The sequence below is a fragment of the Andrographis paniculata genome, unplaced genomic scaffold, assembly GCF_009805555.1.
Source record: "Andrographis paniculata isolate CXL003 unplaced genomic scaffold, ASM980555v1 Contig9END, whole genome shotgun sequence".
Lineage (NCBI taxonomy): Eukaryota > Viridiplantae > Streptophyta > Magnoliopsida > Lamiales > Acanthaceae > Andrographis > Andrographis paniculata.
Window position 1 is genome coordinate 1,861,249 of NW_026137639.1, and position 25,069 is coordinate 1,886,317.

Genomic DNA, 25,069 nt, shown 5'->3' on the forward strand with positions numbered 1-25,069 from the left:
TAATTTTGTGTTATTTACTGTAATTCCATATATATGTTTACTCCGTATTTATATGTGCTCTTTTTGTGCAATTAATATATGATGTATTGCAGGTTTCTATGTCATTTTAAAAAATATATGGTATATTGCACGCTAAAGACAATGATATTAATGCGTTTCCACTCTCGATTGCCTTTCATCGTAATCATGATGATCGATTACAAATAATATATTATTATACATACAATTATTTTATATAAAATCGAAGAATAAAAATCTCAAAAAATTATTACATTTTTATTAACCAATAAAATAGTATTATTTCTTAATTTTTGAATATTAATTATTATATGAAAAGGTAATATAAATTAAAAGAAAATGACAAAAGTATTTTTATTAGTATCTTGTAATACTATTAAAATGATATTTGTGTAACAAATTATATAAATATAATAATATTTTTAATGTCGAGTATTAGAATAGAACGAAGAGAGTATATTATATGTAAAATAAATAAATTTGATGACATTAGGAAAAAAAAAAAAAAAAAAAAAAACTAATTTTGTGGGACGAAACAGTATTTTACTTTTTATTTTTTAAGATCATGTACAGACAAATGCGCACATATTTATGACGCGAGAAGGGAGTATTTATTTTATCATTCATCAGATAAGACTTGAGTTGACAATTTGTGAAGGTGATGTAATGTACTTGGAATATCTGTCTGTCTCTCTCTTTCTTACTCATGGATCGGTTGCTCTCTCTCTCTCTCTGTCTCTCTGTCAAACAAACAAACTTGTAAAGCCCGATTCTCATTTCTGACTCTTTCCTTCACGTCAAAGAATACACAAAAAATCTGCACTTGACCACCACTTCCACAAATCCCATTTCAATTTCAAGTGTTACTGAAGCAATAAGGAAGTTCCAACCATCCACCCACTGTAATTTCTTCTTCATCACTCCAATTAAACCCTCTCTCTCTCTCTCTCTAATTATTCAGACAGCCCCATCCCAACTGCTTCTTCTTCTTCTTCTTCTTCTTCTTCCACCCAGACATGCTTATGCTTATGCTTGTTCTTGGTGGAGGAGGCAATCATGAGACGGTTTCTGCATCTTCATGGAGCAAGAAACAAAGGTGGAGGAGGTGGAGGTGGATTCTGCTACAGGCACTTCAAATGGATTCTCTGGTTCTCAATCTCCTTCTACTTCTTCTCCTCCTTCCTCATCACCCACCGCACTAACAACCCTCCATCCTCGCCCTTCTTCCCCAAACCCTCCCGTGCCCTAATCGAACACAAACAATCTCCCCACAATCCCAACGGTAATAACAATTCAGGGTCGTTGTTCATGGGGATGAAGATTTATGTCTACGAATTACCCGCCAAGTACAACGCCGATTGGCTGTCCAACCAGAGGTGCACAACCCATCTCTTCGCTTCCGAGGTCGCCATTCACAGGGGTTTAATGGCCAGCAAAGAGTTGACGACGACCGATCCATGGCAGGCTGACTTCTTCTTCGTCCCCGTTTACGTCGCCTGCAACTTCAGCACCGCTAATGGATTCCCCGCCATCGGCCACGCCCGCGCCCTTATCTCCTCCGCCGTCGACCTCGTCTCCTCTCAGTTCCCATTCTGGAATCGCAGCCGCGGCGCTGATCATGTCTTCGTCGCCTCCCACGATTTCGGCTCCTGCTTTCACACCTTGGTAATTACTGCACTAGCGTCGATTTCGTGATCTTATGAATTAAGGATTTAATTAGGGTTAGAGTTTGGTGATTTGCAGGAGGATGTGGCGATTGACGACGGAGTGCCTGAGGTTTTGAGGAATTCGGTAATTTTGCAGACGTTTGGTGTGAAGCACAGGCATCCATGCCAGGAGGTGGAGCACGTGGTGGTGCCGCCCTACGTGTCGCCGGAAAGCGTGCGTGACACTCTGCTGAAATCTCCGATCACCGGCCGCCGTGACATTTTCGCGTTCTTCAGGGGCAAAATGGAACTTCACCCGAAGAACGTCAGCGGTCGCTTCTACAGCAAGTGAGACTTATTCCTCTACTGTCTTACGAAATGACGTAATTACCCCTGACATGTTAATAACCTTCCAGGCGAGTGCGGACGGAGATATGGCGGAGATACAGCACCGACCGGAGATTCCATTTACGGCGGGAAAGATTTGCCGGATACCAGTCGGAAATTGTACGGTCAACGTTTTGTCTGTGTCCGTTAGGGTGGGCGCCGTGGAGCCCCCGGCTGGTGGAATCGGCGGCGTTGGGTTGCGTCCCGGTGATCATAGCCGACGGCATCCAGCTGCCGTTTTCGGCCGCCGTGCCCTGGCCGGAGATATCGGTGACCGTGGCGGAGGAGGACGTGGACAAGCTGGGGGCGATCCTGCAACACGTGGCGGAGACTAATCTCAGCACTATACAGAGGAGGTTGTGGGACCCAGCGGTTAGGAAGGCCCTACTGTATAATGTGCCAATTTTGGAGGGAGATGCCACGTGGCAGGTTATGGAGGCGTTATCCGGGAAACTCGACCGGTCCCACAAGAGGTTAAGTATATCTGATTCGTGACGTGTGAGGCACGTGGCGGCTTGTTATTGGATGACGTGGCAACAGATGGGGACATCTGGGGTTTATTTAAAAACCGCTCGCTGACAAATATTCTGCATTTGGCTGCTTCGTGGGTCAGACTAATCACGGCTTGCACCTCTGACGTGGTGTGTATCTATCGGTTCGTTTTGCCAGTTTTGGTGAGGACAATGTTGTACAGAAAGAAAATACTCGAAAAAAACAATAGATGAATATTTGAAAAAAAAAAAAAAAAAAAAAACCTCGAAACAGTAGAAATGAATAGATGAATATATTGTATTAAATATATATATATATCTATATATTTATACTGAAGGAATAATAATGTGGGCCCATACTTTGTTCCTTACGTTGGGCCGAGCCTAGATTAATAAAGCGCGGCCCATAATTAGAGGGCCCATAATATGTAGCAATTTCTCACAGTTTTTTCAACATCCTTGGGCCCATCTTAATAAGATCAAGTAAACAAACAATACGGCAGAAGACTAGCTAAAATAAATAGAACGACCAATCGACAAAGACGCGCAAAGATTACGCTGTCCGTTCCTTATTAAACCCGGGTGAATCCGCACCCCACTTCTCGGGTTCCCTTTATTGACGAACCAGCTCTGCGGCTCCGGAAGGGAAAATTACTATGTTTATTTGTTTTATTTTTTCTTACTATTTATTTTTAATTTCAATTTATTTTAAATCTGTTTTTTATTTGAAACAAACATTTGATTATTTTTGTATGTACAAAAAAAAATATAAAAACTTTCTAGTCTAGAATAAATTGTCATACAAATTAAATGGACAATGACTACACAAATATTATATTGAAAATAAATAATTTTTTGTATTCTTTAGAATAATTTTATAGTAAATTAAAAAATAATACTAATATTTTTTGTCAGAATTAACAAAAATAGAAGTAAAAGGATAATAGTATAATATATATATCTAAAATACTTTTTAAAAAAAAATATAAAAAAAAAAACACACTCTCATTACATAATTAATCATTAATCATGTCGCCATGTAATAGCATAATTAATTTACCCAAATTATATATATATATATATATATATATAAAGCTGTAAATATACAGTAGAAAAACATGGTAAAAATGTTTACATGGAGAGAGCTTAACTGTGTATTTGGTTATCTGATAAATTATTGAGTTGGAAATTGAATTAAGATTAATATATTTAATTAATATTTTATTTATAATGTAATATATATGATTAAAAAAATAAAATGTATATTAATTATTTTAATAAAATATATATAATATGAATATTATTTTATAAAAAGTAAAATTTTATATTATAATACAAATAAATAAAAAAATATAAATTTTTATTTCCTATTAATATAAATTAATTTGTTAGAAATGAAAATTTTTGAACAAATTTTAAGTGATGTAGTATTTTGAAAAAAAAAAAAAAAAGTTGAAAACGCAGTGACAACTGGCCGTGAAATTAACCAACCAAACGGTGATATCTAATTGGAGTCATGGTGATTTATTTTTGCAGATAAGTATCGAAGTAAGTTTTAGAGAGAGATAGAGAGTACCTTGGGAGAGAATTGATGGAATTTTAGAGAGAGAGAGAGAGTACCTTGAGAGAGAATTCATAGAATTTCACATAGAGAGAGAGAGAGAGCCTTGAGAGAGAATTCATAGAATTGTTTCTCCTGTGTGTGTGTGATATTTCTTTGAAAACCCACTGGAAATTCAATTACTTTAGTTAAGTTTCTAACCTCATGGATCATCTCACCCTTTTTAGAGAGAGAGAGATGAAGAAGAAGAAGAACAATAATAATTCCCAAGTAGGTTTCGCCTGCAATTGCATCTGCACCTCTTTCGATTCCCTTACTAATATATATATATATATATAGAGAGAGAGAGAGAGAAAGAGAGCAGAAGGAGAAAGATGAAGGTGCAGGTGCAAATGCAGATAAAAGCATCGACTTGGGGCTTAACCAGCTACCTACCTTAGCTGCCTCAGTGCTTCTTCTTCTTCTGTGCCCTTATTTATATATATATATATATAGAGAGAGAGAGAGAGAAAGGTTCAGGTCCATCCGCGATATAAATATATATAGAGATTAGAGAGAGATGTATGTATGAATGTTGGGCTACAGCTTTGCATATATGTGTATATATATACTATTGAGCAAACAAAACATTTTGTACCATATTCAAGATGACTGGGAATGGACTGAACACGGTAATGTTGGATGACTGGGAAAGATGACTGGGCGTCTCAAACAGTCAACACGGCGGTGTTGATTACCCTGTACTTCTGAACACAATCGTGTTTCTGCCTGTGTTTATACTCGTGTTCTAAACACAGCCATATTACTACCCATATTTATGACTATGTTCCCAATGCAGTCATATTCTAAGTCATAGGTCATGTTCATGACCTTGTTTCCAACGTAGTTATGTTCTAGGCCATGTTCATGACCCTGTCAATGGGTTCCGAAAGTACTCCAAAGAGCCTATCAGTCGTCGGATTGGGGGCGGCTCCGGCAATGGAGCATGCACGGCTTCGAGTCTAGACGGATAATTTCGATGGATTCAAGCTAAAATCTACTGGAATTATAAATTAACATGAAACTAAACTTAAATTAACAAAAAAACAATATAAAATAGGACATAATTTGATAAAACTCCTAAAATCTATGGATAAACTATTGAAATAAAATGATGAAGTTTAAGGATAAAATGTGAGATTTTTCTTGTCGTGTACATTGTGTTTTGTTTTGTCATATTTATCCTAATATAAGCAACTATCCGTAAATTCTAAGGAGAGTGTTGTAGTTACTTTTTCAAACTCCGTAACTCCTCGTCCATTTCCTTCAATTGCTCAACATGGGCTTGAACCATGTTCCATGCCTTTGGGAATTAAGATTGGGTCAAACTGTCGTTTCCACGACTTGAAGCTCCATTGATGTTGGGCAGCCTCCACAGACTGAGGCTCAATTGCTGTTGAACGGTCTTCACAGATTGGGGCTCCATTGTTCCTAAGCGACTCCACAGACGGGGGCTTCATTGCTGCTTAGCAGCTCTGCAGCCTGAAGCTCCCTTGGGGTTGGGCAGCTCCGCGACTTGGGGGTCCGGTCGCTTTTTATCTTCGAGTCTCCTTTATATTTAAGTGTTTTTGGATCTATGTCCAACAATACATTACATTGATATATATTTATATTATTACATCAAACAATTATTCAAAATTCAGATCCAAAATTTAAATTCTCAAACAAACATTTGTAATTTAATTGTCGTTTGAAATTGATTTGAATTTTTTATTTAAATAATATTTTGTAAGGAAAAAAAAGTATAAAGAAGAATATAAAACTGATTTATTTTAATCATAAGAAAATTTACATATATGCTTTATAGCCTACATATTTTTTTAAAACAAGCAACCACCATAAATATACAATATATATTCCAAGTATATCAATACTCCTCTTCAAACTTAAGTTACGATTGAATTAATTCGAGTTTGTCTAAAGAGAGAGTGAAAGTGATGTAATTGGGATCATTCACCGAATCAAAGTTCGAAGCAGGGCTTTCAGCGCCATTATAGTAAAAATGGGCTCTTAACGATGTTAGTGTCGAAAATGGGAATCTCGACATTATTAGAGTCAGAAACAAAATTCTCAATGCCACTAAAGTCTGAAACAAGAATCTCAACACCGATAGAATCAGAAATATAACTCGTTAACTTACAACAAAGCTAAATTCGAAAATAAAATTTTCAACACATTTTCAGTCGAAATGATAACTCTATCAGTGGAGATCAAAGTGGCAGCAACATAGCGATACATAGAAGCAAATACATCAACAAAATATATACGAAATATAATGAGTCATTAACATATCCGAAGAAAATTTGACTTTAGTACTACGTTGAAATATAAAATTAAAATTTTCTATTTCAATTATAAATATAAACATGTATATGTTTATATAATCAATAAATCTCCTAATAAGTCGACTACTATAAATATATAGTATATTACCAAATATATTAATAATATATTTTTATTAAATTTTTTTTATAAAATAAATAATATTAATTTCAATTTAAAATCTCGGCCAAACACACTTTTAATGTTTTTAGTATTTGTTTTCAAATAGATCCGTTTTGTTGAATTAAAAAAAAAATAAATGAGGATAAAAAACACAAGCCGGAGTATTTTAATTTTATTAATGTATAGATGTGTAAGCTTACTATATAAATAATTATTCTATAATAACATAAAAAAAAATATTATTAACGAGGACATATTGTTAAAATTTTATGTTATTTATTATTATTATTAGTCTTTTTTTTATTTTTTATTTTATTTTTCAAAAACACCCCATAAGATGCTTGTCCAAAAAAATATTATTAGAGTTAAAAAGCTTAGGATCAGATGTCAATACAAATAGTAATAGTATATATATATACTTACTATTTAAACCCGTGCGATGCACAGGTGTATATATAATTAAAATATTTTTAAAAAATAATAAATAAAGTATCAATAATTACTATTTTAAAACGATATTACATTATTTTAAAATAATATTACATTATACATATATGTTTAAATGTTAGTTTTTATTAAATTAAAAAATATATATTTTAAGTCAAAGTCAAAAGCACTTAATATAAATTTATGCAAATAATATTTTTTTAAAAGAAAATTAATATATTTTCCAAAAAAATTATATATTACACATTAAAAAAATATATATTTTAACCAAAATACAAAATAAATAAAAATATAGCTTTAAATGTGAAATTATTTGTTTCTTACGTATGCTATAGAGAATTGTATAGAGAATATAAAAATAGCAAATGTGTATAATTCGTTACTTTCTCTTGGAAAATGGGTAGGAGAAAAATATAGAAAGAACAAAATATTTTGAAAATTTGTAAAAACAATTTGGGTAAAATAATTTTTATATTTTTTAAAATATTTTGTGAGATGATATAATGGACTTCTTTTAGAAAATGATGTGTTTATTTGTGAAATTTTGGTTTTGGATTTTGGTTTTGAATAGTAAAATTTTGAATTGAAATAATTATTTGATTTGATATAATATTTTGAATGTAAAATTAAATTTTAGTATAATATAATAAATAAAAAATAAATATTTGAGTTGACGATTTTGGAGTAAAAATTTTTTTGGAATAGTAAAACTAAAATTGAAATCGCTCAAGTAAACACACTCTACGCATATTTTTATTATTATTGAGAATGATAAAAATTTCTAAAGTAACATAGTGTTTATAATTTTTAAAATAATTCAAAATATTGAAACATTTAAAAAACACACACACACACAATTAAATGCAACCATATTCCTTGTTTGTTTGTTTTTTTTTTCTTTTTTGTATATAAAATGTGACTCTAAAGGTAGCAATTGTGAGGTTGGTTTGTTGCGGAGGGTCATGGTTCGATGTCTAGTTTAAATGATCACTTTCATGTACTTATATATTTTATATTTTATTTAAAGTAGTAGTATATTTCATTATATTTTTTATTTAATAATATTGAAACTCAAAACAATAAATAGGTAAAAAGATAAAATTGGATATCATAAAAAAAATTATTGATAAATTAATAGTAAAATAGTGAGATAATTAAAAAAAAATAGTATTTCTTCTGTCTTATATAAAAATCAATATTTTGATTTCGGCACAAGAATTTAAGAGAGTATAATAAAGTAGAAATTAAGTTATCCGATAAGAGAGAAGTATGTATATTTATTTTTGATTCAGAGTAATGCCATGAAATAATATGTATTAATTATTTTTTATTTTGAAAATGATACAAAGTAGGTGAGACATATCAAAATAAAAAATATTGCAAAATATATAGGAACGATAGAATAACAAATTAGTTATTATTTATTAAAAAATAAATTGTAAGTAAATAAAATTATTTATTATAAATAAATTATATATAAATTTACTGAATAATAAAAAAATATAACATGAATATCTAAAACAAAAAATATTAATTATAAACACAAATACTCCTTCCGTCTTGGATTTGGTGTCCACTTTAGCGTAGATACATAATTTAGAAAGAATATACTATCTCTGTTCCACTTAAATTGTTCATTTTTTCTTAGACACATAGTTTTAAGTATTGAATAATTAGTAAGTAATTAAGAATTATATTACTAAAAATAATTATGATTTGATAAAAATAATTATAGATTAAGATTAATATAACTAAATAGTTTACTTAAAATAAAATAAAATTTAAAATATAATTAAAAAGTACATAGTTTTAGGTATTGAATAATTAGTAAGTAATTAAGAAGTGTATTACTAATAATTATATTTTTTTTAAAAAAACAATGATAAATTATATAGGACGGACGGAAATAGAAAGAATAGACAAATTAAACAGGACATATGGAATAATTAGTAAATAATTAAAAATATATTAGTAAAAATAATTTTAGTATAATAAAAAATTTATAAATTAAAATTAAGATAATTTATTAATCTAAAAACATTATAAATACAAAAATTTTAAAAAAGAGCAATATTAATTTACAAAAAAAATTAACAAAATAAGTGAGAAAATAAAATAAAAAAATGAATACTATAAGCGAGACGGAGTGAGAGTGAGACAATGTGAGTGGGGCCCAACACAACAAGAGAAGAAGAGCAAGATTAATTTGCACCCTGCCCCCCACGTGGCAATACGCACGTGGCGGCGGCATACTGGTTGATGGTCATATCCCACGTGACGAGGCGCGCGGACATCACGTGGGCAATTTTGGTAATAAGATTTGCGGGACCATCACCATCAGCATTCTTGGTGGTATCTGTCAGTCTGTCTTTTTCTATCTATGTTTATGTTACTCCCTTCGTTTCGAAGTATATCATGCATAGTATCAAATTTTTCTTTTCTTTTCTGTCAATTTCATATTTCATTTTTTTTTTAAAAAAAATATTTTAATTATATTTTAAAATTTTAATTTAAATTTTTATTTAATTAAATTAATTAATTATATCTCTCTTAAATTTCTAAATTTACCGTGGCCACTCACTTAAGGGTGTGTTTGTTTGGGGATTGGATTAGATTTTTACTATTCATTTCATTTTTTCCTTCAAAAAGATCAAATCAAACACCTATTTTTTATTTTTTTTATATTATACTAAAAATCAATTTTACATTCAAAACATCACATCAACACCTATTTATATCACATCATACAACTATTCAAATTTAAAATTTTTATTATTCAAATCCCAACTCAAAATCCAAACCCCCAAACAAACTGTTGAGAGCTTGTTTCTGCTCAAGTTGGTTCAATAGCTTGTTATTTGTTGCAGTTCAGTTTTATCTTCAGCATTCTGCATAAAAAGCGCTCTCACGCTTCTTTTAGTTTACAATTGTTTCAGCCTTACATTTTATCTTTTGTTTTTGATATAAATACTCACTCTCCTAGCCATTGTAAAAAGAACATATTAGAAATAAAAAAAAAAAAACTTTCCCTTTCTCGATTCAATTTTCATCATGGTATCAGAGCCAGGTTGGCTGGGTATGATCGCTTGTTGAAATTTTGTTAATGAATCATGATGAAACAGAGGAAGACTCAGTGGAATGTTCTTCTGCAAGACGAATTGGAAGGAACGTCGAGCAATACCAAAGCTCCGGCGAATAATGGCAAAGGTCCGATGGAGGAGGCTAGATCTGCAGATACGGTTCTCAGACGAGATCCAAGGATTGATTCAACCGATCAATTCGCCCAAAGTTCTATCAACGATGTGCTGAACATTCACGCGAATGATCATGCAGGATTGCAGTTGGTGGCGGTTCCTCTTACAGGTAACAATTACTACACCTGGAGTCGCTCGATTAAACGTGCTTTAGGTGCACGAAATAAACTAGGGTTTATTAATGGTACTCTTAGTCAGCCACATGAAGATTCGCCACATTATAATGCTTGGTTGAAAGCAGACTATATGATCTCTACATGGATAATGAATTCATTAGCTAAAGAGGTTGCAACTTCGTTTCAATTCATAGAGGATTCGAGAACATTGTGGACCGAGATTGAGAGTAGATACGACAGGAGTAGCGGTCCTAAACTGTTTCAACTAGATCGAGATTTAATTAATTGTGTGCAAAATAACCTAAGTGTTCTGCAATACTTCAATAGTTTGAGTTCGATCTGGGATGAAATTAATATTCTAAGTCCACAGCATACTTGTACTTGTGTGCAATGTACTTGTGGTTCTGTTACAGCTAGTAAAGAAGCGAACAACAGGAAGAAGGTGAATCAGTTCCTCCTTGGTCTCAATGAATGCTTTGAGACAGTAAGAAGTCAGATACTTCTCTTAGATCCGCTGCCTTCCATAGGACGTGTGTATTCTATGGTTTTGCAGGATGAAGACCAAAGAAGAATTGCTTCACAAGCGCATGTTAGTCATGAATCAGCCATGTATGCCGGAGGAAATAATAATCATCAGAAAACAGGGAAGCAGGGGGCTGGACCTTATAGACCTAGAACGTGGTTGAGCAGAGAGGAAAGAAAGAAATTAAAGTGTATGCATTGTGGTGAATCCGGGCATGAAATAAGAGAATGTTTCAAATTGAATGGGTTTCCAGATTGGTATAAGAAGTTGAAGGACCAAAGGGGCAGAGAGAAGGCCTTATATGCTGGGAATGTTGGTTCAGACACGGTATCATTACCCAATGTGGAACAGATTGTTAAGAGTGAGGTTGAGAGATGTTTGGGGAAGCTGAACTCTCAATCTAATTCAGAATTCAAGGAGGAAAATGCAAACATGGTGAAGACTGGAGATAATCCTTTTTCAGGATTTAAGACTCACTATGCGTTTGGTATCATGAATGATACCTCACCAGATAGTTGGATCCTAGATTCCGGGGCTAGCACGCATATTTGTTGCAATTCTTCCTTGTTGAAGTCTGTGGAACGATTGCAAGAAAAGAGGAGGGTATTTTTGCCAGACGGTTCAGTTCAAATGATTGAGTTTTGTGGGAGGATTGATATCACACCTAATCTACAATTGAAGGATGTGTTGCTTGCTCCTAATTTTACACATAATCTCGTATCAGTGGCTCAGTTGGCCAAGGACTTACAGGTTCGATGTACTTTTCTGGACTCACATTGCTTGATACAAAGGAGGCATACTGATGCAATATTAGGAGTCGCCAAGGCAGTGGGAAAACTGTATGTTATTAATACAGTGAATGTAGCATATGTTAACCAAGTTGTTGAGAGCAGTGAGTTCAATGCATTACAATGGCATGAAATGTTAGGTCATGTCTCTCTAACAGTAATGGAACATATTCCCATCCTAAAACGACTATGCACATCAGAAATGAGGAGCAAGATTGAGGCATGTGAGGTTTGTTTTCAAGCAAAACAAAGTTGAAATTCCTTTGTGTTGTCACAACACAGATCTGATACAAATTTTGGTCTTATTCATATGGATGTTTGGGGTCCATATAATGGAGAAAATGTGTCAAATACACCATATTTCTTGACCATTGTTGAGGATTGCAGTAGATGCACGTGGACTTTCTTGATGACTTCTAAATCACAAGTTTTTGGTATTCTAAAAAATTTTGTTTCCATGGTGCAGACACAGTATGGTGTAAAAGTTAAGAAGATTCGGACTGATAATGGTACAGAATTTGTCAATAGAAAGATGCAGGACTTTCTTGCAGAACAAGGCATTTTACACCAGTTATCTTGTGTCTACACTCCACAGCAGAATGGACTTGTGGAAAGGAAGCACAGATCACTTCTGCAGGTTGCTAGAGCTCTTATGTTTCAAGGTAAGTTGCCTATGAAGTTATGGCCTTACTCCATTTTGTATGCTACTTGGATTACAAATAGACTGCCAAGTGCCTTGCTTCATTGGAAAAGTTCATATGGTGTTTTGCATGGAATTGAACCTGATATATCTGTGATTAAACCATTTGGATGTCTGGTATATGCCACAGATATTAGTCCTCATAGAAGAAAATTTGATAGTAGGTCAAAGACGTGTGTGATGTTGGGATTTGCAGAAGGTCATAAAGCATGTGTATTGTATGAGAAGGCTACTGGGGATATTGTGGTTTCTAGGGATGTTGTTTGTTTCCCACATATATTTCCTTTTGCAAATGAACTTGTTCATGAGTCTGATACAGTTCATACTGATCCACCTACCCATGTATTTCTTCCTTGTACAGATTCTATGATTCTTGACAAGCAACCAAATGCTTCACCTATTCAAACTTTGGATTGTGGAAGTTATTCCTCTCATAATTCCACCGGTGAGGGTCCAATGATTGAGTCTCCTTCTTCAGTATCAGATGCATTTATTTCAGATCAGACTACGAAGGTTCATAGTCAGCATGCTCCTTGTATTGCCTTGGATAGGCCAAGAAGGCAGATCAAGCCACCAACATGGATACAAGATTTCATTACTAATGGTCCTGTTACAGATATGGCTAGTATTTGTGCACTTGATTCAAGTCTGACTCCTCAGACTTTTCCTTTCATTATGTCCCCAGTTTTTACATCGCACTTTGTGAATTTTCTGGTGCACACTACAGATTTGAAGGAACCCACTTCATACTTGGAGGCCTCTAAATATGTTGAGTGGGTGAATGCCATGAAATCTGAGCTTGATGCTATAGAAAGTAATGGTACATGGATGGTTATGGATCTACCAGAGGGCAAACATGCCATTGGATGCAAATGGGTTTACAAAGTCAAGTTGAAACCCGATGGGACAGTGGATAAATATAAGGCACGTTTGGTGGCAAAGGGTTACAAGCAGCAGTACGGGATAGATTATGATGAAGTGTTCTCTCCCGTGGCCAACTTGGTCACTGTTCGTTTGATCTTGGCTATGGCAGCTAGTAAAAGGTGGTTTGTGCATCAAGTTGATGTGAATAATGCATTCCTTCATGGCTTTCTTCAAGAAGATATATACATGAATCTGCCACAGGGTTATTAAGAGCTTATATGGACTTAAACAAGCATCCCGGGAGTGGAATGCTGAATTTTGTCGAGCTCTTCTTTCTTACGGGTTCAATCAGTCTGCACATGATCATTGTCTATTCACTACAGGTGCGGGTGACACTTTCTTATGCCTCTTAGTATACGTTGATGATATTTTGATTTCTGGTCCTTCTCTTGATCTTATTGTTGCTGTCAAGACTTTTCTGGATAAATCCTTCACTATTAAGGATTTAGGGAATGCGCGATATTTCCTTGGTATGGAAATTGCTCGGGGTGATGCCGGATTTTATTTGTGTCAACGGAAGTACATCCTTGATGTGTTAGATAGGATGGGCATGATGGGTTGTCGGGCTTCTTCTACTCCTTTTCCTTTAGGAGTTAAACTCTCTATCACTGATTCTCCTATTTACCCAGAAGCTGATCAATACCGTCGTCTTGTGGGTCAATTGTTGTACCTCAACCTCACCCGTCCTGATATTGCATATGCTATTCAGCAGCTTAGTCAATATGTTCACACGCCTTTACAGATACACTGGGATATGGCTGTTCATGTTTTGAAATACCTTAAGGGTACTCCATCTTTAGGTTTGTTCTATTCTGCTACTGCTGCCCCTCATCTTGTTGGTTATTGTGACGCTGATTGGGCGTCTTGCTCTCTTACCCGGCATTCTATCACTGGATTTTGTGTCTTGTTGGGGGGCTCTTTAGTTTCGTGGAAATGCAAGAAACAAACTACCATAGCTTTATCTTCAGCTGAGTCGGAGTACAGGGCTATAAGTTCTTTGGATCGGGAGCTCCAGTGGCTCTCGTTTCTTCTCTCTGATTTGCAGGTGGTGTTTTCTCTTCCTATTCCGGTGTTTTGTGATAACTCTGCAGCACTACAAATCACGAAGAATCAAGTTTTCCACGATCGTACGAAGCATATTGAATTGGATTGTCACCATATTCGGGGTTTGTATAAGGCTGGTCTTATATTGCCTTCTCACGTTGCTACAGCTGTTCAGGTTGCCGATGTGTTCACAAAAATTCTTCCGGGTCCTCGGTTTTCTGGCCTTCTCTCCAAGCTGGGATTGGTTGATCTTCACCACCTCCAGCTTGAGGGGGGGTGTTGAGAGCTTGTTTCTGCTCAAGTTGGTTCAATAGCTTGTTATTTGTTGCAGTTCAGTTTTATCTTCAGCATTCTGCATAAAAAGCGCTCTCACGCTTCTTTTAGTTTACAATTGTTTCAGCCTTACATTTTATCTTTTGTTTTTGATATAAATACTCACTCTCCTAGCCATTGTAAAAAGAACAGATTAGAAATAAAAAAAAAAAAAAACTTTCCCTTTCTCGATTCAATTTTCATCACAAACACACCTAGGACACTCAAAGGCTTCATTTCCATACAAACTTTTTAGGTTTTGGAAGAAATTTTTAAAAAAAGAATATTTATACATGGGTTTGTTTGCCTAATGCTCCTTTGTTTAGTTAATAAATTTACATTTATTTTTTATATTATTATATTCAATATTAAAAATATTTTTATATTTATATAATTTTTATACAAATATTATTATATTTGTATTATAAAACACCAATAAAAATAATTTTATTTTTTTTCTCTTGATTTATATTATGTATGATATAATAATAATAATAAAGTAGTAAATAAATATTAAAAAATAGTAATAACTTGATCATTAATTGTTAAGTAAAAATAATAAAATTGTGAATAAATAAAATTATTTATTATAAATAAATTATGTATATTTTTAACGAACAACAACAAAAAAAAAATGACATGATTATTTTGGATAGAAGTTTTAATAAATTTTACTATAAAAAACTTTTCAAAAAAATATATTTTCATATATAATGTTATACTTTTCATTTATATTTATTTCATCTTTTATATAATTTTTCTTTTTTGGAAAAAAAATATTATATATCTTAATTATATTTTAAATTTTATAATTTATAATTTTTTTTAAATTTTTATTAAATTAATTAGTTATCATAAATATAATTTATAATGATTTGTATCATTTTATAGTTAATTTTATTAATATACTCCTTATATTTTTCATAAATTTGCGTATTTACAATAATTATGACATAATATCATAAATAAAAATGTATATATAACCTAAACAAAAATAATACTCCCTCCGTCCCATAAATATAGTTTTAATTGGGTTGGGCACGAAATTTAAAGAATATTGATATTATATCGGTAGTAGGTAAAAAATATGGATAAAAAACTTTTTTGCCCTTGTGAGTGTATTAGTGTAAAAAGTAGTGGCAATTGTGTAATAAAAATGAAAAAGTAAGAATAGTTTTATGGTAATATATGGTTATTTATGGAAATAAAACTATTGTTTTAAATGGAGTACTTAAATCATGCATTTTCTAAGGGAAGTCGGATACATATTTATTTGAATTATTTTATTATATAATTAATTCAGGTGTTTATATAAAATATTAGTATATTTAAAATAAAATTCATAATAAAAAAATTAAATTAAACTTGAAAAGAACATAGAGTGTATTCTTTTAACAAATATATATATACATATTTTTTCAAAAATATTAATATATCATATGTATTAATTATTTTTATATTTTATACACAAATTTTCATATTTTATGTAAACAAATATTCATTCAAATTATCTCATAAAATAAAACACCCATAGCTTTCACTCTCACATGGCGCTTCCTATCCATCCCCACAAAATTGAAAAATATCTTCCCAAATTTCTCATGGACTTTTTTGTCGTCACCTATTTTCACTCACGCTTCGCAAATCACCAATTCTTTTTAAGTTTATATGAAATATAAGTCTAAGGATCCATTTGAATTTCAAATTTATAGGCATTGAATTTTAATTTAGATAGTATTCTTTATTTTTTATTTTTTTAAAAAAATAGATTAAACAGTAAAAAATCAAAATAAACCCCAAAAGAAATACACTATAAACTTTTTAAGCTTTTGAGTTTTTAGTGATAGTAAAAAAATTAGTATGAGATATTTTCTAAGGGAATATATATATGATTGATTTTCAAAAATAATTTATAAGTTAATATATATAAATATATATATATATATATATAACATATGTCTAAAATATTTCAAATCCATTTGTTTTAGCAATCCAACTTGCTGAATAGTTTATGGGAATTGTGAGGCAATATTTATAATTCTGAAAACTAATTATGAGTATAGTATTTGAGTAGGTGGAATATACTACTTCCTCCATTCCGGTTAATTTTTCTCATTTAAATTAGGTACGGAGTTTTAGGTATTGTATAATTAGTTAGTAATTAAGAAATATATTAGTAAAAATAATTATGATTTAATGAAAATAATTTTAGATTAAGATGACTAAATAGTTTAATTAAAATAAAATAATTATAAATTTTAAAATATAATTAAAGTGTATAATTGTATTTTAAAAAAAAAAATGAAAAATTAAGTTGGACGAACGGAAATAAAAAAATAAATAAATTAATTGAGACGGAGAGAATATTAAAGATAGACTTGTCCGATGGATTCTAAATTAGTAGATTATTTATTTATATGTTTTCAATTCAAAAATGAAACTATGACTAAATCGTAATTAAAATGGATCTTCTAAAATTGAATTCTAAGTACCACGTTTCATAAACTTGTAAATCGGCATTTTTTATTTTCCAAAATGAAACAAGTGATTTATTTTTTTAATTTATTTAAAAAATTAGCTTAATTTAAAATTAATTTTTTTTTTTAAAAAAAAATCCTTTAATAACTTCAATGATTGTTTTTTTAAAAAAAAAAAAAAAATTGTTTAAAATTTTTAGCTTAAGTTATTATTTAAAAAAAAAATTAACAAATAATTCTTATACGATGAAGTTCATTTGGCATGTTGATGCCCTAAGATGTCAAATATTGTATTGAGTTTCTATCAATAAGATATCATTAGGTTAAAAAACTTATGATAAAATGATTCAAATGTATTTTATTTTTTATTTTTTTAATATTTTGTTTTTTGGGTTTGGATTGGAAAGATTTGATTTGAGTAAATCAAATTTTCATGTTATCAAATAGTTATTTTACTTGAAAAAATCAAAAGAAAGATGAGTGTTAGAATACAAAATATTTGTATATATATATATATATATGCGCAATTTTCAATCGAATCTAAATCAAGTTTTAAGAATAAAATCTACAAGTGTGTGTATATATATATATATTCTTGTCCAACTTAGGAAATGCTTTTGTTATCAACCAAAAAGACAACAAATTAAAAGGTAAAGCAGCAACGTTGTCATACATGAGAAAACAACTTGTGTGTTCATATTCGTTTCTCATAAAGACTTTAGAAACAAATATATATATATATATATATAGTACATTCTTATATTACTTAGATAATATATTGAAACAAAAACATAAATCGACATAGCCTTTTTATTAGATTTCAATTCTTGTTATGAATTTGTTTAGTTGAATTTATTTTAGATTAGAAAGTATTTCAAATAACATGAATGAATAAATGGGTTTTTGAAGTGATGCAAAATATTCAACAAATAAAAATATTGAGAAAATTATAGAATAAATTTAGAGGAAAGGAATGTTGGTAAAATAAATTGTGAAAACGAGATGGGAGAAAATCCCAACAAAAAAAACGAATAACACGGAATACGAGTCTCACATTGCACCCGAATTTCTTAAAATGAATTCGGTCCACTATCGATCGTTTTCAAAATAAAACAAATTGGGTTGAAATGAACGATTCCACCAAGAATCGAACTAGAAAAAAAAATACAGGAATTTTGCAAGAACATGAAATTTTTCAAAGAAAGAAAACCGACGGATGAGAAAAAAATTAAAATTGAGTGAAAAAGAAAATAAATAAATAAATAATAATAATAATAATAATAATAATGCATGATAATAATATACTTAATGAATATAGAACTTTGTATTTAGATGTATTTTAAGATCACGAGCAAAAAGATAATTTCTCACCAAATCTAATAATTTATATTTAATTAGTCAAATATCTTTAAAAATTTTAAATTTAATGTTATTGGGCTTAGCCCACGAGTTCTTATTGATTCAAAGTCCAAATCTCAATCTTGATATTCAATATAGCCTAACCTAAGTCCAATCATGGCTCAATCCAATCTGCACCATAGTTAATCTATTTTCTCCAGTACTATCCATCCACCTAATTTTACAAATACTATTTCAATTTATAATATATTACACAAATGTTATTACCTTTATATTGTACAATACTAATAAAATTAGGTTAATTTTTTTACATTTATTTCTATTACATCCCAGTATAATATTAATATTTTTAAAATTCCGTACAAAAAGCAAATGAATAGATAGATATAAGATGGGGGGATAGATATAAGACGAAGGGAGTATTATTATTGGAGTCCAAATTTAATTGATTGAGGACTCATTTTGTTTGGTTTTCCAAAGCGAAAGTACAAATAACTTCATCTTTTCTTTCACTTTTTAACATAACCCAACAAAAATATCCAAAAATAACTTCATTTCAGTTTTTTTTTTTCCCCCTCTATATAAATCTAACAAGTATAAATAAAAATATATTATTTTATTTCGCAAAATAATATATAATAAAATATGTAAATTAAAATTTAAATCCAAAACACAAAAATATTTGTTAAAAAAAAAAAAATTATGATTGAAGAATGTGAAGTTTGATAAAGAAGAACTGCTACCAGAAGTGGCATTGGTTGAAGAAGAAATTGTGAACACAATTTTATTTTGAATTTTTTGGACTTGCAGGGTGTTTTGAGGCCCATTTTAACTACACAATAAACAAATAGATAAAATTCTAGAGACTTATTTTTTTATTTTTTATTTTTTTCAATTTTTTATCATTCAATCTTACAGTTTATATATATATATATATATATGTATGCTGTTTTTTGCTATACAAAATATTATGAAGTATTTAATAACTATATCATCAAAATTTAAAATACAACATAAAAACAATTTGAAAAAAAAAAAAAAACACTAAATACTCACACACGCATATATATATGTATATGTATTATTATTTTTAAATAAATGTAAGATTCCAATACATGCATACATTCAAATTTTAGTTTTGGATCCTCTTATTATTATTATTATTATTATTATAAAATAGAATATTTTTTATCAAAAATTATATTTACATTTGAAATTTAAAGAAAAAAAAAACATTCAAACGTAAGGGTTTATTAAGTTTGATTTGAAATAAAAAATTTATTTAAATAATATTTTCATACAATATTTTTATTAAAAATAATATAAATATTTATTAATAATAGTACAAAATGAATAATATTAAAATTTAATTCTTATTTTATAATGTATTTTTGGATGGATTGATTTTTGGTGTGTGGTACGATATATTGTGTTAAAAATATAAAATATATTATTTTAAATTGAGTATTTAATTTTTTATAATAAGTGTTTAATTTTTTTGATTTTTTTTTATGTAATATAGAAAATTATATAAAAATATAAATAGTAGTATTATTTTTGGGAATCACAATTCCCAAGAAAAAAATGCTGAAGACCCTAAGTTTGTCAAACTTTCTATTGGATTTTTTTTTTGGAGTGGACTACTAATATAAGTTAGGGATCTTTCAATGGGTCCTCTCTTAAGCTTTTTCTTTATTTTGGGCCTTAAACTTCAAAGCCCTTTGTTTTGGTTGTCTTACAATTCCTTTTAGTTGAGATTAGAATTTGATGTTTTTCTTTTTTTGTTTTTTTCTTTTATAATGTGGAATCCGCAGCCGTTACTGTCCATCCAGAGTGCGCATTAGATAAAGGTGAAGATAAATAAATAAATAATTAAAAAAGATTAATTTGAAAAAAAAAAATTTTAAATCTAACTTTTAAAAGTGAAGATAAATAAATAAACAATTAAAAAATATGTTATCATACATTCAAGATCGATAAGCTATATAGCCATATATATATAAGAAACACACGAAGTTAAACCAAAGAACTTAAAACATCTTTTATTAAACAAAAGCTACTGCTCGGACTCAGTTTATCCAATCGAAAAATAATACCAACACCTACTGGAATGCACAATAACAACCAAAACACAACCGACATCCACGGAAACGCAACAAACACGCAAACCAAACCACGATATAAGGAAAATATTAACGATTTAAGCCTAATCCCTCCCAACAGACAATATAATCAATACACTGTAAAGGAATGCTTGAAGTCGTAAGTCGAACTGAGGAACAGCCTTAGCACAGGCTGTTTATCAAAGAACTCAGTCGAACCCTTCAAATCACCTGACAGATCACCGGAGAAACCCAATGAATATCGTTGGAATCGCCGTCGCAGGTTAGGGCTTTTAGAGAGAGAAATTGAGAGTCGGGGAGAGATAAACACAATGCGAGAGTGAGAGTCAGAATGTATCTCACACGAACTGGCCCCATGCCCTATATATAAAAGTCACTGTACCGGACCGGGTTTGGTTCAGCTGTGGACCGCCGGTTTCAAAGAGAACCAGATCTGGTTCGGGTTATAGGATCTGGGTTTCGGGTTGTGCGGGTTTGTGCATTACCGGCCTCAATTGTCATTGGCCAAAAATAACTCCACAATCTCCACCTTTTTGGGCATGGAGAAAGTGACACATCATGGGTGTCATCACGGTCCGAGCTTCGATCGCTTTCAATCTTTTAACCTGCGGACTTACTTACCAAGATTAGAATTCTCAAATTTTAAAAAAAAAATTCATGCCAACACACAAAAAACCAGAAACAGTGCTGGACCCAAAACAGAAACAAAAATAAAATAAAATTTTAACTTACAGTTTAATACCAATCATAATCAAAAGTATCGATATACACAGTTTTTTTACACAAGTTAAACTTCGAAAACGACAAAACCATAGTTCCCATACCTGCAAGGTTATATTCAGTTGGAATTTTTCAAGTTTCAAAAGATCTTTTGACACAATATCACGAATAAAGTGAAACATAATGTCTATATGTTTAGTTCAGTCATGAAAAACTGAGTTTTTACACATTAATTGGATGTTTGTAAGAGAATTTTTTTGCTAAATAGTAGAATTTTAGACAAAATCTTCCAAAAAAACATACTCGATAAATACTTATATTTGAACTAAAATTGATATATTTTAATTATATTATGATTATTATTATTTTTTTTCCATTTTAACTATATCAACTATTCTAAATTCAAAAAAAAAATTAAAAATATAACAAAAAATTAAAATTTAGACCGAAACAGAAAGATAACAGCCGTGTAGAATTATACATGGCCGTCTAACAACATGGTCATGTATAATTATACACTGAAATATACATGGTCATGTAACAACATCGCCGTGTATAATTGTACATGGCCGTGTAACAACATGACCATGTATAATTATACACTGAAATATATATGGGCCCTGTAACAACATGACCGTGTATAATTGTACATAGTCGTGTAACAACATGGCCATGTATAATTATATACTGAAATATACATGACCATGTAACAACATGGTCGTGTATAATTGTACATGGCCGTGTACTTTCCAGGTCAACTGCCACGTCACCTCCGTCATGTCCACGTCAGCAATTTCCGTTAGTTTTTTAACGAATGAGACCAAAATTGATAAAAATTGTTTATAATGGGACCAAAATTGATTGAAATTGTTTATATTGGGACCAAAATTGATTAATTTTGATTATATTGGGACCAAAATTGATTTTTTCCCTTCAAAATTTTTACTATTCAAATTTCAACTCAAAATTCAAACTCCCAAACAAACACACCCTATTTAATTAACTTTTGACTAGTCAATAACTAAAAACTGTTAAAGAATTAATTACCAAATACCCTCTTAGTCCTAAAAACTAATGATGAATTTAATTTAAATAGATACCAAACCAAACGGACCATTGTCTAAGTACTCCTCCGTCCCAAATACCGTGTCTGCTACATTGTAAATACGGTATTTTAAAAGGAGTGTAATTAGTAGATAATTAAGAATATATTAGTGAAAATAATTATCCTATAATATAAATAATTATAAATTAAGATTAAGATAACTAATTAGTTTAATTAAAATAAAAAAAAAATAAAATTTAAAAATTTAAAATAAAATTAAAATATATAATTATTTTTTAAAACAATAAGATGACATAACATACGAAACAAACAGAAACTGCAACGTCTACGGAAATTGAGGATTGAGGGAGTAAGTATTTATTTTATATGGAAACTATGTATGACAGGGCAGCTCGCCACAGACCATGCCCCTCTTTCTCTCTCTCTCTCTCTATATATATAATACAACTTCATTCGTCGATATACAGTCAGCTGCTCCAATTCCGTGAATTTTCATCTTGTGACTTTTTCGATTCTGCAGAATGGGTGAGGTACGTACGGAGACAGAGAGAGAGAGAGTAGTCATTTGCTTTTCTCATCATCATGCGTATTATTCTTTATTTTAATGTTTTTTCACTATGTTGATTTTGATTTTGATTTTGCACTTTTGGCTTCCTTCGATTTACTGCAGAAGAAAAAGCAAAATGGCGGAGAGCAAAAGGAGGGGAAGAAGGAGAAAGCAGGAGACGAGAATAGTATCACGGTCGTCTTGAAAACTGATTTGCACTGTGAAGGCTGCGCTTCCAAACTCATCAAATCCATTCGCTCCGTTGACGGTATGTTGAGTAATCGATGTATTGTTGCGATTCCGCTTTATATTTGTTTAGATACACTCCGGTTGTCTCACAGGTGTGAGTGCGGTGACGATCGGAGGTGGAAAGAAGATTACGGTGGTCGGGAATGTGGATCCGGCGGAGCTGCGTGAAAAAGTGGAGCATAAGACACACCAAAAGGTTGAACTCATTGTTTCACCGCAACCTAAAAACAATGGCGACTCTAGCAAAGCAAATGGCAACAGTGAAAATAAGAACAAAAATGAAGCGAAAGATAAGAAGTCTGACGATAAATCCGATCAGAAGAAATCGAAGGAGAAAGAGGTACGTTTCCGTTTCCGATTAATTAAATTTATTCCTACCTCGAAGACGCCATGGATGAGTTACGCCAGGAACTCTAATGCTGCTTACTATCGTGCGCCTGTGGTTTTTCCTGTATTGGTCTTTGTTCCTCACTGCGACGTTGTTTTGCAATGCATTGGTTAGCGTTTGTCCTCTAGTGTTGGTGCGGTGGAAGTTACCGCTGAAAGCGGAAACTCATGGCGACAGCCAGGCGCACGTTATCACCTAGTTGTTACTGTATCTGTGAATATTGCTGGCGACATTTCACATCAAATCCGTAGTGTCTTTTAAAACTTTTGGCGTAATATCCACGTTTCTCCGATTGTCTTCCCCATCAACTGCCCCACATTGATCGGCGCATCAGTTTTCAATTAATTATTCATGAATTTTGGCAGCCACCGGAGACGACGGCGGTGCTGAAGGTGAATCTGCACTGCGAAGGATGCGTCCATAAAATACACAAAACCGTCACCAAAACCAAAGGTAAATTAAAATTCTCCTCCACTAATGATACCTCTACAATATCAATTCTCCGGTACTAATACGCATCTTACAGGTTTCCGCGAGATGAAAATCGATAGCCAGAAGGACCTCGTGACAGTTACCGGCGCCATGGACATGAAAGCTCTGGCTGAGTCGCTCCAAAAGCAGCTCAAGCGAGACGTAGAAATTATTTCGCCTAAGAAGGAGTCAGAAAAAAAGGAGAAAGCAGGCGGCGGCGGCGATGAGGATAAAACGGAAGGGAACAAGATGCAAGCACAGCTGTTTGCGTACCCGAATCCGTACCCGTACCCGTACCCGTTTATGTACGGACCCGGACCTGTGGACCATTTCGGGCAGGGTAATTTTGGCCCGTATCCAGTTGGACCGTACCACGCCCCTCAAATTTTCAGCGATGAGAATCCGAACGCTTGCAGTGTCATGTGAGGGCAACGTTCTATTCGGTATGTAAATAAAAAGTATTGCGAGAGGGCAATTGGGTCATTTCCTTATATTTTGGTAGAATAAGTTGGCCAACTTGACTTTGGTCGCAGTCGTTTTGCTATCCGTTCTGATGCTGCTGGTCATCGATTTTGATCTTCTTTTTTATATATTTATTTATTCATGCATCCATCTATTGTAGACATTAATTAATTATTTATTTAATTTTTAGAAGGGTTTTGTTTTCTTATAACTTTTTGTAGATAGATGCATCGTAATCCTCTTTATAAAGCCGCCATAATTTCCACATTAAAGCCATCCGTCAATCCGTCTAATTTATTATTAGTATGCAGTCCGTTCACTCCGTCCTTTTTGTATGAATTGGATGATTGACGTTTTACAAGGGATACTGTATATATTAAAATGTGCATATATTTGTATTTTTTAACGCAATATTTATGAAGAATTGTTTAATTGAAAAATTTTAAATATATAAACTTATTATTAATTATTTATTATTATATTTTGCAAAATTTTAAAATATCACATGTTCC

The 25,069-nt window shown here is 31.6% G+C and overlaps 2 protein-coding genes and 1 long non-coding RNA gene across 3 annotated transcripts; 2 read left to right on the top strand and 1 right to left on the bottom strand.

The window, feature by feature from the left end:
* Positions 1–930: 930 nt before the first annotated feature.
* On the top strand, positions 931–2,997 carry LOC127244254 (probable glucuronoxylan glucuronosyltransferase IRX7). The gene is made up of 3 exons (XM_051264713.1): positions 931–1,683; positions 1,762–2,012; positions 2,081–2,997. Exons 1-3 carry the CDS (start codon positions 1,075–1,077, stop codon positions 2,544–2,546), a joined length of 1,326 nt encoding a protein of 441 aa, XP_051120670.1. The 5' UTR covers positions 931–1,074; the 3' UTR covers positions 2,547–2,997.
* A 1,027-nt stretch (positions 2,998–4,024) lies between these two features.
* LOC127244258 (uncharacterized) lies at positions 4,025–4,664 on the bottom strand. Its single transcript, XR_007837123.1, has 2 exons — positions 4,539–4,664; positions 4,025–4,419 (listed from the first exon to the last, which is right to left on the bottom strand). It is a non-coding gene; the product is annotated as an uncharacterized LOC127244258 (long non-coding RNA).
* Positions 4,665–22,803: 18,139 nt separating this feature from the next.
* Positions 22,804–24,768, top strand: LOC127244255 (heavy metal-associated isoprenylated plant protein 3-like). Its single transcript, XM_051264714.1, has 5 exons — positions 22,804–22,970; positions 23,111–23,255; positions 23,329–23,576; positions 23,990–24,077; positions 24,151–24,768. The coding sequence occupies exons 1-5, from the start codon at positions 22,962–22,964 to the stop codon at positions 24,519–24,521; spliced, it is 861 nt and encodes a 286-aa protein (XP_051120671.1). The 5' UTR covers positions 22,804–22,961; the 3' UTR covers positions 24,522–24,768.
* Positions 24,769–25,069: the final 301 nt, after the last annotated feature.

What these genes read in the sequence shown, in the direction of transcription:
- LOC127244254 (XM_051264713.1), top strand. Translation starts at nt 1,075, where the DNA reads ATGAGACGGTTTCTGCATCTTCATGGAGCAAGAAACAAAGGTGGAGGA. An exon ending in GCTCCTGCTTTCACACCTTG is followed by an intron (nt 1,684 to 1,761) that starts GTAATTACTGCA and finishes GGTGATTTGCAG; the next exon opens with GAGGATGTGGCGATTGACGA. An exon ending in AGCGGTCGCTTCTACAGCAA is followed by an intron (nt 2,013 to 2,080) that starts GTGAGACTTATT and finishes ATAACCTTCCAG; the next exon opens with GCGAGTGCGGACGGAGATAT.
- LOC127244255 (XM_051264714.1), top strand. An exon ending in ATCCATTCGCTCCGTTGACG is followed by an intron (nt 23,256 to 23,328) that starts GTATGTTGAGTA and finishes GTTGTCTCACAG; the next exon opens with GTGTGAGTGCGGTGACGATC. An exon ending in AGAAATCGAAGGAGAAAGAG is followed by an intron (nt 23,577 to 23,989) that starts GTACGTTTCCGT and finishes GAATTTTGGCAG; the next exon opens with CCACCGGAGACGACGGCGGT.